Consider the following 15,573-nt stretch of genomic DNA (forward strand, 5'->3'; position numbering starts at 1 on the left):
ATAGCAAGATAATGGACCCTACAGTATTAGAAATCGGCATTTGTGGGAAGGAGGAACTCACTTTAAACAGGAAGAGACCTCCAGCAGATCCAGGCAAACCTTCACAAAACTGTGTGTTTTAGTGCATTTCAACTAATTTAAAAATTATATTTCAGCAAATACTTGACAGTTAATTAGAGAATGTGCTTTGAATTCACGACCCCCACAGATTGTAGCCAAAACATGTCCATTATGGATATGAAGCCATTAGGGTGAAAGTCAGATGTTTTTGTGGAGAACCACAGCTACTGCAACAAAAAGAAGAAGTACACAAACAATCACAATGATTGAAGAGATAATTTTACAGAGTCTTCTTCTGCGCTCTGCTTCTTTCCTCTTCAGTAAAGAATCAAATCCCGGTGTGTAGAGATCCTCGAGCCAGAAATCCAGATCTTTAGGAGTCTTGTCCTCTTCCTACAAAGAAAACAAAGATGTGAAACAGTGTATGAAAAAGTGCACCAAGATTCTTGTTGTTAGACATACAGTAAATATGTGTTTGTAACATATCTGCTCCCTTTAGCAGACTCAGGAAGAACATTTCCTGTGCATTAAAAAAAATAAATAATGCACCATTCTTTTCTGCCAACAGATGCCCCTTGACTACATGAGATTCCCGTTCTTTTGTTGCTTTCTTTCAAGCAGCCTGTGTACATACAAAGGCAAATGCTAATGCCTGGCTAATGAGGCTGACCTCTAAAGTTTAAGGCTTACCACCCAAAAAGACTGGCTGCTGCACCGTCAAAGAATAGTGGCACATAACTGTTGCACAGGCCGAGGGACGGAGAGCTAACTGTTGCATTAACCTGCATTAACATTTGCCACAATCGCAAGAGTAGCGTACCACTGGTCACTTTTGAATCTTAGGATTTCTGGCAACATGGACTACAGAAATAGAAAGGCAAATCATTTCTATGTTGCATCTTTACACACAACAACACAAACAGCATCAAAGTAAGCTAAATAATGACTCCTAAATTGAAGATTTGTGGTTGTTGAACGCCATAATTTGATGGTTACACATCAACTAAAAGTGTGCTGATACATTTTGTTCAGAAATATACATGACCACTGCAAATCATAGTGTTCTCCCAGAAGCGTTCCTTCCCCTAAACATGTTTATTTACTGAAATTGAAACAAAAAAGTTTTAAGTCAACACTTGATGACGGCATTTTTTTATTTTCCTTAATATTTAAAGTGCAGCTGGTAAGCTATAAGTTTTGGGGGCACAAGTACTGTAGTAGTGACTTAGCAAATATTGACTCAGGGGTGAAGGCACACTAATGCTAGCAAGACAGGAATGCTTTTAGTCCTTCAGTGGTCAGAAAAACTAGTGAAGAGAAATATATCACATTATGTTACAATATAAAAATAATCAAAGCCACCTAAAAGTGTAAGTATTAAACCATCACAGACATCATCTGGAAAGAAGCTCCAAGGGTTAAATGGTATAAATAAAAACTGGTATTTACACCAAAACGTGGGGATTTTATTGAATGAAGGACTTGTTGATGAGATCCAAAGAGAGTATATTTGGAAATCAACAACTGCAAATATGCAAAAATGCATACTTGTGGGAAAATGAATAAAACTGTTTAGATGGCAATCATCATATTAGAAGACCTTAGTCAGTGATTTTTGCTCAGCAATTGAGCCCTAAGCATTCACTTGCTCATATCTTCTTTATTTCTTTTGGTTCTTTAGTGTGCCTATACAATATATAAAATAAGTATTGAACATATCACCAATTTTGTAAGTAAATATATATATTTCTAAAGGTGTTATTGACAATACATTCTCACTAAATGTCAAAGAAATCACATGCAAAGAAATCAAACCATAGATTTCCATAAATAAAGCGGAATAGTAATCAAAGCACTTAACACAACTTGCTCCATTCGTCCAAGCACTGTTTTGCAATTCTGTTTCTATCTAACATCCTATAGATGCATTAGAGAGCATCTTTCCCAAGAATATTTGTTATGCAGACTGAAGCAGCCAGGGATCAAAACGCCAACCTTCCACTTAGCAGATGACCTGCTCTACCTCCTGAGCTACAGCCACTCCAGTAGTGAGAAGCATCAAGAAACATCTCATGATGGGTAAAACCAACAAGCCTGTTTAGACCATTGGAATCTTACTGTTGCAAAACATACTGATGGCATTAGTTAGAGAAGTATTTCTAAGCTAATGAAGGTTCCAGTGAGCACTGCTGGGGCCATAATCCAGAATCATGTCAACATAAACCAACAACAACCAAGCGCTTCTCATTAGATTTCACTCAGACTCTAATTAACAGAAGAGTTGTCCAAGAGCCAACGCCCACTGGTGGAGAGCTACAGAAAGACCTGGAATCAGCAGGTACAATTGTTTTAAAGAAAACAATAAGTAATAATTTACTTAACTGCCATGGCCTGTATGCACACTCACTACGCAAGACTCCACTGCTGAAGAATGTATGAGACTAGTTTCTCCATACAGAAAACATCTTGAAGATGCCATCACCAAAAGAGGCTCTTACACGAAGTATTAAATTAATTTCAGGTATCTTGGACAACTGTTTAATTTCTTTGCATTTCTGGATTGGATGGGTTCTTGCCATGACAATTTATGTCAAAATCCTTTTTAGAAATATATTTGCTTATAAAATTGGTGACATATTTAATACTTATTTTACCCGCTGTATATGCATATGCATATATATATACATGCACAGTTCTTTGTTTACATATATGCATGTCCTCCTAGCAAACAACTGCACTAACAACTGTTTTGTGTATCCAAACAAACATTAACCTTGTTAATCTTCCACAACCTTTTTACTTTTCTACAAATTACCTGTAAATATTCTGCAAGATTGCTATGGTTTGCTTGAGTGTCATAGTCCTTGACAGTCCAGGAAGGGTGTGATGTCTCATTCTGCTCAATCACTGATTTTACATCCATGTACAGAGGGTTCTGTCTGATGTTGGTCTTCAGAGTGGATGGAGTGATGTGCTTCTCCAGGTATCTGTCCACAAACACCACAGGACTCCAGTCTGGGTGTGGCACAGAACTGCTTTTGGTTGTTACCCTTGGCTCCCTCTGTGGAGACAGAGAAGAATTCTCAATCCATCCAGCTTTAACATTTTCTATGGAGCTGTAGGCTACACTGGTTAGATAGCCTAAACCAGGGAGTCATGTAATTAAAGGCTTTCTTTTTCAGAGGAGCCATCCACAGTGAGGAAGTAAAATTATTAACAAGATTTAAAAAAATAAATAAAACAAAAGCAGTCCCAGGTGTGTTAAACATACCACCAAAACTCATCCATGCTCAACATGGAGCTGTTTGTTGTCTTTCGAATTCAAAGTCAAAGTCAGCTTTATTGTCAAAAAGCTCCACTGCAAATTTAAAGAGCTAAAAACAAAAGACATTTGTACTATAATGTTATAACTTAATGTTTGTTCATGTTTTTGGTGTCTTGTAAGCCAAGTATGACACAACAATGCTGTGCTCTCCTGCTCTGCTATTTCAAACTACTGTCACAAAGATCATACCTGAGAGTAAATCCTGTTCTGCCATTGTTTCTGACTGGACATTACTGCCCCAACCTGGAACATTCTGTGTGTGGCTGGCAGCATCCCAACGTCTAGCTGGAGGAATTTCTCAGGGTGGTTATTGTTGGGCAAAGCAGAAATATCCATCCTGATTCTGCTGCTCCATCCACGCTGACCACTTCACTTGCCAACTACCTGGCTAATTCCACATACTCCCTACGTCTCACAGGCTCTGCAATAATAATTTATGAAGAGTGTGATATCTGAGGCTGTATCACTTGTGTAATGTGTGTAACCCAACCTGGCCAAAGGGTGGGGTGAAGGTGTGGGTTTGAGAGAGAGAGAGAGAGAGAGAGAGACCTAGTATCTGTGTCTGTGTAAAATGTCATCTGAGTAAGCAAGTAAATAAGTATGTGTTTATTTCATTTAGAAAGTTTAAGTTTATTTAATAACTTGAAATACTTCTCACATGTAAGGTCTTCAATAATCAGGCCCCCGTCTTATCTTAAAGACGTGATAGTACTGTAAAATGTGGGAGCTTGTAGAATAAAAAGTGAGAATGTGGAGAAAATTGTTGGTATTTTGAAATTTTCATCTGTAAAATATTTTCACACTCTTGAAATAAAATTTTCTGTCACCACAGTAAATCTAAAATTAAAGTATCAATTGAGTCATCTAATTGTTGAAGTTTCGCAATAATATTGTAGGGTCTTTACCTTAAAATATTAGGGGCCTTGTGCTGACTGTTGTTGTGATTAGGCACTATATAAATAAAATTGAATTAAATTGAATATTGAGTTCAATTCCACCATTGGATCGGGGTCTTTCTGTGTGGAGTTTGCATGTTCTCCCCATGTTTGCGTGGGTTCTCCAGTTTTCTCCCACAGTCCAAAGACGTGCAGTTAGTGGGGATAGGTTAATCGGAAACTCTAAATTGCCCATAGGTGTGAATGTGGGAGTGCATTTGAGTGTGAATGGTTGTCTGTGCATATGTGTTAGCAACAGACTGGCGACCTGTCCAGGGTGTACCCTGCCTCTCGTCCTAAAACAGCTGGGAAAGGCTCCAGCACCCCCCGCGACCCTGAAAAAGGATAAGCAGAAGCAAATGGATGATTAATCCATGTAGTAACTAGTTGTATTTTGTATAACTAAAGTAATAAAAAAATAGAGTACTATTTTTGCCATATTTTTTGAGTACTATTGAGTACTATTTTTGTGTTTATAAATTAAAATGAAAGTACCTCAAGATTCAAACAAGTCTCAGCTATCTTCAGAAAAATGACACAAGTTTGTAAGATGGGTTAAAGAAAGAAAAATACACTGACCTGTTGAAGCCACAGGGTAGCTTAACTTAAATATGCCAAAGGTTATTCATTTAAAATAAAATATTAATTTTGTTATCACAAAACAATAGTGAATGTTTCACAGAGCTTCACAAACAAGTGTAAACACCATAAATATGGTGTCTATCATATGAAACTAATAATACTGGAAAATGTCTGAGCTGAAATGCAAGAAGTAGTGCATGGTCTCCTATTCCGGCACAATGAAAACTCCTTGGAGCAAGGAGGTGGTTCTTTGTCATTAGCATAGCTTAGGAGGTAGTATGGGTCATCTACTAATCGCAAAGGTGATGGCTCATTCCTGGCTGCTTCAGTTTGCATGCCAAATAGATAGGATACTAACCCTAATTTTTTCTCTGATTCATCTATTGGAATGTGAATGCGTCTGAATTTCAAATAGAAAGTACTTAAGGATGAAAATAATGCTTGTGTGTATGGGTGAAGGAGCCATGTTGTATTGAGTGCACCAGGAGAACAGAAAAGCTTATCCGGGGCTGGGTCGTGGGGGCAGCAGCCTAAGCAGAGAAGCCCAGACCTCCTTCTCCCTGGCCACCTCCTCCAGCTTGTCCTGGGGAACACCAAGGCGTTCCCAGGCCAGCTGAGAGATATTGCGGGTCCTAGGTCTGCCCCATGCCCGGAACACCTCGCCCAGGAGGCGTCCTTGTCAGATGCCCGAACCACCTAAACTGGCTCCTTTTGATGTGGAAGAGCAGCAGCTCTACTTTGAGCCCCTCCCAAATTCATCACCCTATCTCTAAGGGAGAAGCCAGCCACCCTTTGGAGGAAGCTCATTTCCGTCACTTGCAATCTCGTTCTTTCTGTCACTACCCACAGCTCATGACCATAGGTGAGGTTAGGAATGTAGATCGACTGGTAAATTGAGTGCTTCGTTTTTACACTCTTTACCATGACGCCCATGTAAAAAAATAACCTTGAGCACATTTTCTCTCCACTTGGAGAGCGTACGCGTACGCATCACTGCAGCCACAGCACCAATCCATCTGTCGATCTCCTGATCCCTTCTCCCATCACTCGTGAACAAGACCCTCAATACTTAAACTCCTCCACTGGGGGCAGGAACTTTTCCCTGACACAGAGTGGGTACTCCACCATTTTCCGGCTGAGGACCATGGCCTCAGATTCGCTGGAGGCTGTCGCCTGATTAAGCCAACAGAACTCATCTGCGAAAAGCAGAGATGAGATTCTGAAAACACCCAAGTATAAGTCTTCCGCCAATTGGCTACACCTAGAAATTCTGTCCATAAAAATTATGAACAGAATCGGTGTGTGGCAAGGATGATGCATGACGGGTCCAGAGGTTTGATTTGAGAGCCAACTTTATTCACACAGTGTGACTGCAGCTCTCAGCTGCAGGCTGCACAGACTCCTTGCCACTACACAGACCAACAACCCTGAATCCGAGGCTGCCCACGCCCCCAGCGGCGGCGGCAACACTCATCCGGAGGCCGACCACCGCAGACATGGTCGGGAGCCTCACGGGTGGCTGGGCCGGCATATGTCGCTCCGGAGTGACTCGCTCCTCGCCCTCGGCCCCAGGTTGCGCAGACTCCCCTGGGACTGGCACCTCCGCCATCTCCGGCTGGGGCAGCCTCGTCCACTGCTTCCGGCTGGAGCGGTGCCTCCACCGCTCCCGGCAGGACCAGCCCTTTGCCCGGCTGCTCCCCCTGCTCCAGCAGGCGCAGACTAACGCGCGCCTCATCCCCCACCTCCGGCTGCCAAGGTACCTCCCGCAGCTCCTCAGTACATTCCAGTGGGGGTGGCGGCAGCGGGGCCGCAGGGCCGCCATCTCCAACATTCTTCTTAGGTGTCGCTCGGTCTCATCCCGCAGTTCTTCCTGCCTGCGGCGCACCTCCGCCACCTGCTCCTGCTGGGTGGCCGCCATTTCGGCCACTATCTGGGCCAGCTCCTCCCTTCCCTGGTTCAGGTGTGGACCCGCCATGCCACTTCCTGGGTTTTGGCACCACTGTGCCAAGGATGACGCATGATGGGTTCGGAGGTTTACACACACCAACAACCCTGAATCCCCGTGTCTTTAACTCGGCAGGCGTGATTGCGGATGCCAAGTAGGTGCGTCTGTATGGCACCACAGAAACAAGTCCAGACAAAGCTCTTGCAACAGTGATATAAGGATTGAATGGCCCATAGCAATGGACCAGACACCAAATACTCCTGAAGCACCTCGCACCCCCCACTCTGACATGGTCGAATGCCTTCTCTAAGTCCACAAAACACATGTAGACTGGTTGGGCAAGCTCCCATGCACCCTCAACTATCCTCGAGAGGGTAAGGAGCTGGTCGATTGTTCCACAATCAGGGTGAAAACTGCATTGTTCCTACTAACAACTAACAGACGGACTCTCCTTTCCAGCACCCTGGCATAGACTTTCCAAGGGAGGCTGAGTCCTTCCTGTGATAGTTGGAACACACCCTCCAGTCCCCCTTCTTAAAGATGGGAACCACCACCCCGGTCTGCCAATTCAGAGGTACTGTAACTGATCTCCATGCAACATTGTAGAGGTGTGTCAACCAAGACAGCACTACATCATCCAGAACCTTCAGGAACTCAGGGTGAAACTCATCCACCCCAGGAGTTGTTTAATTGCCTCTTCTTTAACTCATATTGCTCCAGCAATGTTGAACTTGTCTGTCACTCCGGGTGAGACCCAGGTCACAGGCTTGTAACTCCTACTTAACTCAATTACGGTACTGCCCAACAAGGAGATGGCAAACTGGAGAAATGGAGGACTTCGGCCTTTTATTTCCTCTATGGCATTTAGCCCAACTGACATGGTCTTTAATGTGAGACTTGAACATGCGAGAAAGGAATTCACATACTCTACCCAATTCCAAAAGCAAGACTGAACATACCGCTCATGAAAATACACTTTCAGCTTCACCTACCCCTGATGTCATCTGAGTCTGTGGCTACACCAGTGTCTGTCCATGGTGGGTTGTCTGAACATACCTCTGTGGTGAGTGAAATTCACTTTTCTCTTTATGCTTGCTCAGAGCCAGCAAACCAGAAAGCAAAGAGTTTTGTTTTCAGCACCAAAAGTTTAGAAACTGATTCTTTTGTTCCTGAGTCAGCCAGAACTAAAGTTTTCTGTTTTTCTTATAAACTGGCCCACAATAACTTTATGTTTTCAGTGTGTGTGAGTGTGTTTGCAAATGAAAGTTTTGTGTTTCGCAAATGAAACATTGCCAGGTCTGGATCTATGTTGTTAATGAAAGCGTTTTTTAGTGTTGTCTGTCTGAGCCGGCCTCTTAGTTTTCCACACTGACAAGTAGAAGAAAGACAATTGATGTGTCCGAATTCAGGGGAAGGATGCTCCGAAGGACACTACCTACCTACATCATGTAGGTAGTGTCCTTCAACGGACGGGTAGTCAGGAAGTGAGCGGCTGTGGACAGCCTTTTCTTAATAGAAACTTTATTGAACAAACAAAGAGTATAGAACATAACAGGTTGGCTGTGGACAGCCTTCTAGTCTTCGTTGAACTCCGCCCTTACTTAGGTGTTTTTCCGGTCGCTAGCGCCACAGCGCGAAAACGTTAAAATGGACCCGTTTCCGTTTTCTTATACATTTTTAATTCTCGAGGAGCTAGAAAAACCTTATTGTCGTCGCCCGGTTGTTTTGTACCTTAGGCTCATCAGAGACAATCATATCCAGGTAAAATAATTTCCTTTAATCTACACGCATTTAGGAATTACTTAGCTAATTACACGGATAATTGAATTATTGCCGATGGTGTGCCAAAAAGTGTTCGCTTGCCAAAAACTGATTACCAATATTTCCGTGTGCAATATCTTCATGTATGTTGGTAAAAAAAAAACTTCGGTGAATATTGTTTACAAATGGGTTATATATATAATTTAAAAATTACCTGTTTTTCAAGTATCTTTATAACTCTGGTTATAATGTAGGTATAGTTGATATATTTGTTGCACTGTCTACTGCCCTCCTGGCCAGCTTACTCTTAAAAAATTTATTTTTAATGTCAACAAGATTGTTTGTGAACTGGATAAATAAAGGATAAATAAATGTCACTGCCAAAAACTGATTGCAGCTTCTACCTTGTTACAGGAATGTTGCTTGTGGCTCAAGGTGACTTGATATCATTAATGAGAGATACATTTGATATGTTTTCTGTATTATAGACCAACAAGTTATTTATAGCAGTTTAAATACGAGCAATCAGTTTTGGGCAAAAACCTGAAATCAGTTTTAGGCAGACGATCATTTTTTGGCACAACACCGGTCATTCTTACACATGTACTGTATTATATAAAATACATAAACTAAATATCTTTGAAACTTATAGAATCTAATCTTTTGGTTTCTTTTTTTACATAGCACTTTATTAAACTGTTGTCTACTACAGAGTTACAAGTAGTATTCTAGTAGTAATAAGGCATCCACCATCTCCTGCTAGCATATTTCTGAAAGCATCTTAGTGGTGTGGCAGCCGTCGAGTGAGCCAGCCCTGCAAACCCTGTGGATGGACGATGCAGTGGACAGGGGGAGGAAGCATCCTAAAGCTCTTTGCAGACCACCCTGTGTGATTCTCCACTCGCCCACCAGAAAAGGCAAACCGCAGGTGTCAGTTGCAGCACCCCATCCACGTCTGATCTTGCTCGGGCAGATTCAGCAACACTGCCAGAGACTTCCTGTAATCTATTACAGTTGTTAAAGAAACTGTCCAGGAACAGGTCACTCAGGTTAACCCTGTGTGAACAACTGTAAATATAGTTTTTTCATCTACATACTGTTGGTGTATTTGAAATATTCTTGTTTAATGGTTATTGTTATTTACTCTATTGCTATCAAATAAATATCCATGCAATATTGTTCATAGTTAGTGTTATGTTCATACATGTTACAAATACCTGTAAATAAAATGAGTTCAGTGACAATTACTGTTTGTTTTAATCAATTTATTAATAACATAAAACCTTTAAACTAATGCAACACATATAACAATGTAACAAATATATTAAAATAAATAAATGGTATAATGCATAACTCATTTTGGACCTAATCTTTCAAGAAGTGAAAACAGTCTGTCCATCCTCTCCCTGCTCACCTGTGCTCTCCTCTCCTCAGCCTCTCTTTGCTGCCTCATGTCCTCTCTGATGAGGTCTAGCAGCTCATCAGCCCTGTCTCTTCTCCTGTTCCTCCCTGTTGTGGGTGGCTCACTCCCTTCCTCCTCGCTTTTGTTTTGGTCACCCACTGCTGCGCTTGGCCCTGGAGTGTCCTCAGTGAGAGAGGAAATTTGGACAGGAGGCCTAATTTGGAAGGCCTCCGTCCTATCACCTCATCCATGAGGGCAAACCAGGGCCGAGTAGCAGCAGTGAGATTCCCGCTGACTCTCTCTCCTGAGCCTGGACACTTGCAATCCTAAAGGCAGAGGTAATAAAAAAAATGACAGTGGACAAATAAAAACAACACAACAACTCTTAGTAATTGCACGTTTATTAACTTGTGTTCTTAAGAATTATTGTCTTGATAACACTAGAGCTGGGCGATAGAACGATAACGATATGTATCGCGATATAACTTTTACTCGATAGAGAAATTAAGCTATCGCGATAGACCTCGCCGCTCTTGTCCTCTTAAAAAAAAAAAAAAAAAAAAAAAAAAAGGTCAGCCAATCCAAATTAAGTAGCGCAGAGCCGAACCAATCACAGCCGCAGCGTCACGTCGCGTGACTTGTTACGTACAGCGCAAGTGCCAAGCCGCACGTGTGTTTGTTTGGGAAGCAGCCAGCGGGTAATGGAGCCAGCGCGTAATGGAGGAAATGAGTGTGCCGACTAGAAAAATCAACCGAGCGTGACCGAAGAGAAAACAGATGATGGTTCCAATGCCGGAGATATTGTCGAACGGAAGAGCCATAGAAGCTCCGTAGTGTGAAGGTATTTCGGCTATTTCAAGTCTGACAAAAAACAGAGTAGGGTGCACTGTAAATTGTGCCGAAAGCAAGTCTGGAAATACAATAAACTGGTGCATGCGTCACACTGTGCGCCACGTTATTGTTTCGGTGAAATGAATTTCTACAATACTGTTACTGTTAATTCTACTCTCTGCAGTGTTTAAATGCTTACATACACACACATTTTTCTGTCGGTCCACACATACGACTCGGTTCTCCTTCTACGCCCCAGCTTTGTTTACTTTTTCCCACCGAGGCTTCTAGACTTCTGATTGGCCAACATTTCTGCACGGTTAGGAATCTAGCGCCACCTGCTGCTTTGGCATGTTCATAGCAGCGTTTTCTTTCATTTCTCCCTTTATGTGTGGACGGGATTATTTTTAAAACGAAAACGGAAAATCTCCGTTTTCAAAAATACCCGTGTACGTGTGGACGTAGCCTCAGTCTCTGACTGGAAGCGCTAATTCGTCATTCGGCTTTTGTCAGACTAAAGTAACTGTTAAAACTGTTTGAAAAGCTAAGCTATACAACAAGGAGAGATTGAGAATTTCCCTTTAGTTCTCAGTTTATTTGATATTGACAAAAGTTAGTCAGTTTTGTCTGTTCTTCTGTAAAACAAACTAAGATTTATTTTTAGAATTAATATTTTGTTTCTAAGTGGAATTGACAATTTAGTCTGTTTTGTTTGTTCTATTTTGAAACTTAAACGCTTTAGCGGCTGCCTTTTGTGTAGTTTGCAATATTTGCCTTTATTTATCTGAAAAAGTCTCATGTTCCTTAAGTACATCTACCCTGTTGAACTTATTATGGGAAATAAATATTTAAATAAAAACAAGCTGCTGATTATTTCACATTTTACTTGTGAGCAACGGCACATTTAAATCTTACAAATATAGTTATTTGGCTTATATCGTGATGGATATCGTTATCGCCTGAAATGAAAAAAACATATCGTGATATGAAAAAATCTCATATCGCCCAGCTCTAGATAACACACATATGTACTTTGTATTTTTTAACATTATCCCATGTCTTCTGGCCTGCAAGGGGGTGACTTTCCCCTGCAGGCCCATCTTCTCATGGTTTGTATCGTTCCCTGGGTCTTTTCCCGTGTTGTAGTTGTGTGTCTTATTTTGAAAGAAATATTTACAAGTTACCATAGCAAACGGGGCGCATTGGGGCGCAGAGAGGAGGTTGTTACTCTCAATGTTGGCGCATTTCAGGAGGACGCTGCTAATAAAGTTACACAATGACACAGTTAATTCGCGTTTATTATTATATTTACAAAATACCACAGTGTTTGTCTTGGTCGTATCATTTTATTTTGGTGTATTTTTCCGCGACACCTTAAAGGCCGGTCCGTGTCTGACATTAAACCGGTCTGTGGCACAAAAAAAGGTTGGGGACCGCTGCTGTACAGCATGAGGGTTAATAGGACCGTACTCATATGAATATGATGTGTAAACTGATTTATTCTTATACCTCCACGCCACAGTGGCCCAAAACGCGGGACCCACCATACAAGCTAGTTTACGGTTATTTAAATTGAAAAGAAACATGTCTATGCAGATGCCCAAAGCTTAACAACACAACCGCTATGACAAGATTTTCATATACTTACATTTGAAAGTGTTTTCCTCTCCCGCTTGGACCACTGTCGTTATCAGAAAAAAAATCTCCTGTATGGCCCGCAATGAATCCTGGGATATGGTAGGACACGAAGGATACAAACATAAAATTTGGGGAAAAGTAGGACGCATTTGTCGCCACATTTTGAGTATTCTTTGCATTCGGACAGCCTTCGCCGCTTTGCTATGACATCATTGATCCCAAATATGGCATTTGAAGCATCCTTCCCCAGAATTTGGACACAGCCATCTTCAAATTCGGGGAAAAGTAAGATGCATTTGTCGCCACATTTTGAGTACTCTTTGAATTCGGACAGCCTTCGTTGCTTCGCTGTGACGTCATTGCCTCCAAATACGTCCTTCGGAGCATCCTTCCCCTGAATTCGGACACAGCTAATGTTTTGTCTCAATGTCTCATGACAATGACATAAGCGAGTGCGACGTTCGTGGCAACCAAAAATGGATAATATAACGAGTGCGGGAGAGAGTATGACCATGCAGCATTTAAAGCGTGGAAGAAAACTTCTTTTTATAGCAAAAAACCCCTAAACTTTCCAAGCAAGCACTGAGTACGCTGCCACGGGAATGTGAAATTTACAGAGAATCTCCCAGATCCTTCCACTGACATGACCGCTGCGGCACACCTGCACCAGGGCAAACCTCCGCCTGCCCCACTCCTGCTAAACAGGTGAAAATAGAGCAACAGGACCGCTGAGTCTTTCATTTTATTTATTTTCTGCTGTGTTTTACTTGCATCTATTTGAAAGAGTGAGTGTAAACACAAACAACTATTTTATTTTATATGCCGAAATATGCAGAAAATAGGTTTCAATGTTAAACAAATTTCTTTCAGTCAGAGAATGTTACATATAATTTCATTTTTGCTTGATGCATAAAGTTAAAAGATTCAAAATAATAAAACTAGTTTTAAAAAGAGACTTTTTCACTTAATTACATTTTAGATGATGGATTGTGCAGAGAAAGTAGAATTGGGCTGAAAGATCTATTGCTTTATTACCTATTCAGGTTGTAAATCATGTTTTTAAAAAGTAACTAAGTAACCAAAGAACTAATTACTTTTGAAAATAAGTAATCAGTAAAGTAACAGGATTACTTTTGGGGGAAGTAATCAGTAATTAGTTACTGATTACTTTTTTCAAGTAACTTGACCAACACAGGTTAGATTTAGTTAGTTTGATTTCCTGAGTTGGCTATCCCAGAAACTTCCTGAACTGGCCTTTTTTGAGCCTGTTGTCTTGCTTGGGGCACTGGCAGAAATTGGTTGAGATCCTGAGCTCACACTCCCAGAGACTGTCACTCTGCCTGGGGAATTCCCAGAGACTCTGCCTGATGCCAACTCATGTTTGTACAGTGATATGAGAAAAGCGTTTGCCCCCTTCCTTATTTCCTATTTTTTGTATGTTTGTCACACTAAAATGTTTCAGATCATCAAGCAAATTTTAATATTAGACAAAGACATTACAAGTAAACACAAAATGCAGTTTTTACAATTACAATAATTCTACAAAGATGAGAAGGCCAAAATTCCTCCACAGCACTGTGACAGCCTCATTTCCTGTTGTAGCAAAAGCTTGATTGCAGTTGTTGCTGCTAAGGGTGGTAAGGTTTAGCAATCACAAGTTGCTGTTGTCAGTATACTGCTAGACTATTGGGGGTCCCTTTATCCCTGCTATCACCTCCAGCATCCCAAAGGACACTGCTTTCCATGCTGCTGCTGTCTTTATGTTTTGTCCTCAGTGTGTCCAGTGAGATGTCAGTCTTGTCTCTGTATTTCTTTACCTTAATTTCTGTTTAGTTGCTCCTCCCCCGCAGTTTGTCTCCTTTGTGAACAAGTGTTGGATTAATTCTGGGCTTACCTCTTGTTTGTTTTGTTATTTCTTTTTTTTAAATCTATTTTAAAATTAGAAACATCCTGTCTCAGAGTGATGCTGAAAAACTAGTTCATGCATTTATTAATTCTAGGCTGGACTACTGTAATTTGTTATTATCAGGATGTCCTAAAAACTCCCTAAGAAGTTGATCCAAAGGTTGCAGTAAGAGAGAGAGCATATTTCTATATATTATATTGGCTTATTGGCTCCCTGTTGAATCCAGAATCGAATTTAAAGTCCTGCTCCTCACATACAAGGTCTTGAATAATCAGACCCCATTTTAATCTTGAGCTCCTTTTCCATTAGTACCTACCCGGATCGACTCACCACAACTCAACTTGGAACAACTGGTTTTCCATTACAATTGAGTACCCCCTAATGCGTGTAGTCATTGTCAAAGCAACATGGCTAAATGTCCTGTGACGTAAGTAATATGCGACACAAATGCTACAACAAAGGTGAATGGTGAGGTGACCTGTTGCTCAGTCTGTGGCTTTTTGTCAGACTCGGGGATCACAGCGGTTGTTTTTGTAGACATTTCCCTTGTTGCCGGGTTTAATAAATGGCAATTTTAATTTTCTTGAACAAGGCACTCTCATGATTCAAAGAGTGACATCACTGACCAGCCAATTGGTGGAATGTAATCTGACAATGTCATATTTGAGTGCCTGGTCGGATTGCTTGGAACCTGATTAGAGCAGGTACCATTTTATAGTGATGGGATTTCCGGCTCTTTTTAGACAACCGGCTCTTTCGGTTCGGCTCACTATAAAGAGCCGGTTCTTTCGGCTCCGAACACGCTCTTCACGTTGTTTTGTTGCTTTAATTAATTTATTATTACCAATAATATAAATTTATGCACAAAAGGAATTACTAATGTAAAAAAAAAAGTGGATTTATTTATATATGTTTATATATAAATATATGCGGTGGCCCCTAGAGACCTACAAACTCCAAAACGCATTTCTAGCGTTAACTGAACTTTCAAAACAGAGCTACCTAGTTCACTTAAATTACACAATTGAAAGCATATGTGTATTGTTTGTGTATTTATACACAAGCATTCATATATAATCAAATAATAAAAATTTAAAAAAGTTCATTTACCTGTTATTACCACACACCAAATCAGGTCGTTGGTACTTGCTGGCTTGTGTAGCCACTAGGTAACAAAAGCTCAACACT

General features: G+C 41.1%; 1 protein-coding gene across 1 annotated transcript; it reads right to left on the reverse strand.

Annotated features, from left to right (window-relative positions):
* Positions 1–258: 258 nt before the first annotated feature.
* minar2 (membrane integral NOTCH2 associated receptor 2) lies at positions 259–3,721 on the reverse strand. Its single transcript, XM_013912403.1, has 3 exons — positions 3,575–3,721; positions 2,876–3,121; positions 259–453 (listed from the first exon to the last, which is right to left on the reverse strand). The coding sequence occupies exons 1-3, from the start codon at positions 3,719–3,721 to the stop codon at positions 259–261; spliced, it is 588 nt and encodes a 195-aa protein (XP_013767857.1).
* Between the last annotated feature and the right edge of the window lie 11,852 nt (positions 3,722–15,573).

The sequence above is a fragment of the Pundamilia nyererei genome, unplaced genomic scaffold (assembly GCF_000239375.1).
Source record: "Pundamilia nyererei isolate P.nyererei 1_Seehausen unplaced genomic scaffold, PunNye1.0 scaffold00089, whole genome shotgun sequence".
Lineage (NCBI taxonomy): Eukaryota > Metazoa > Chordata > Actinopteri > Cichliformes > Cichlidae > Pundamilia > Pundamilia nyererei.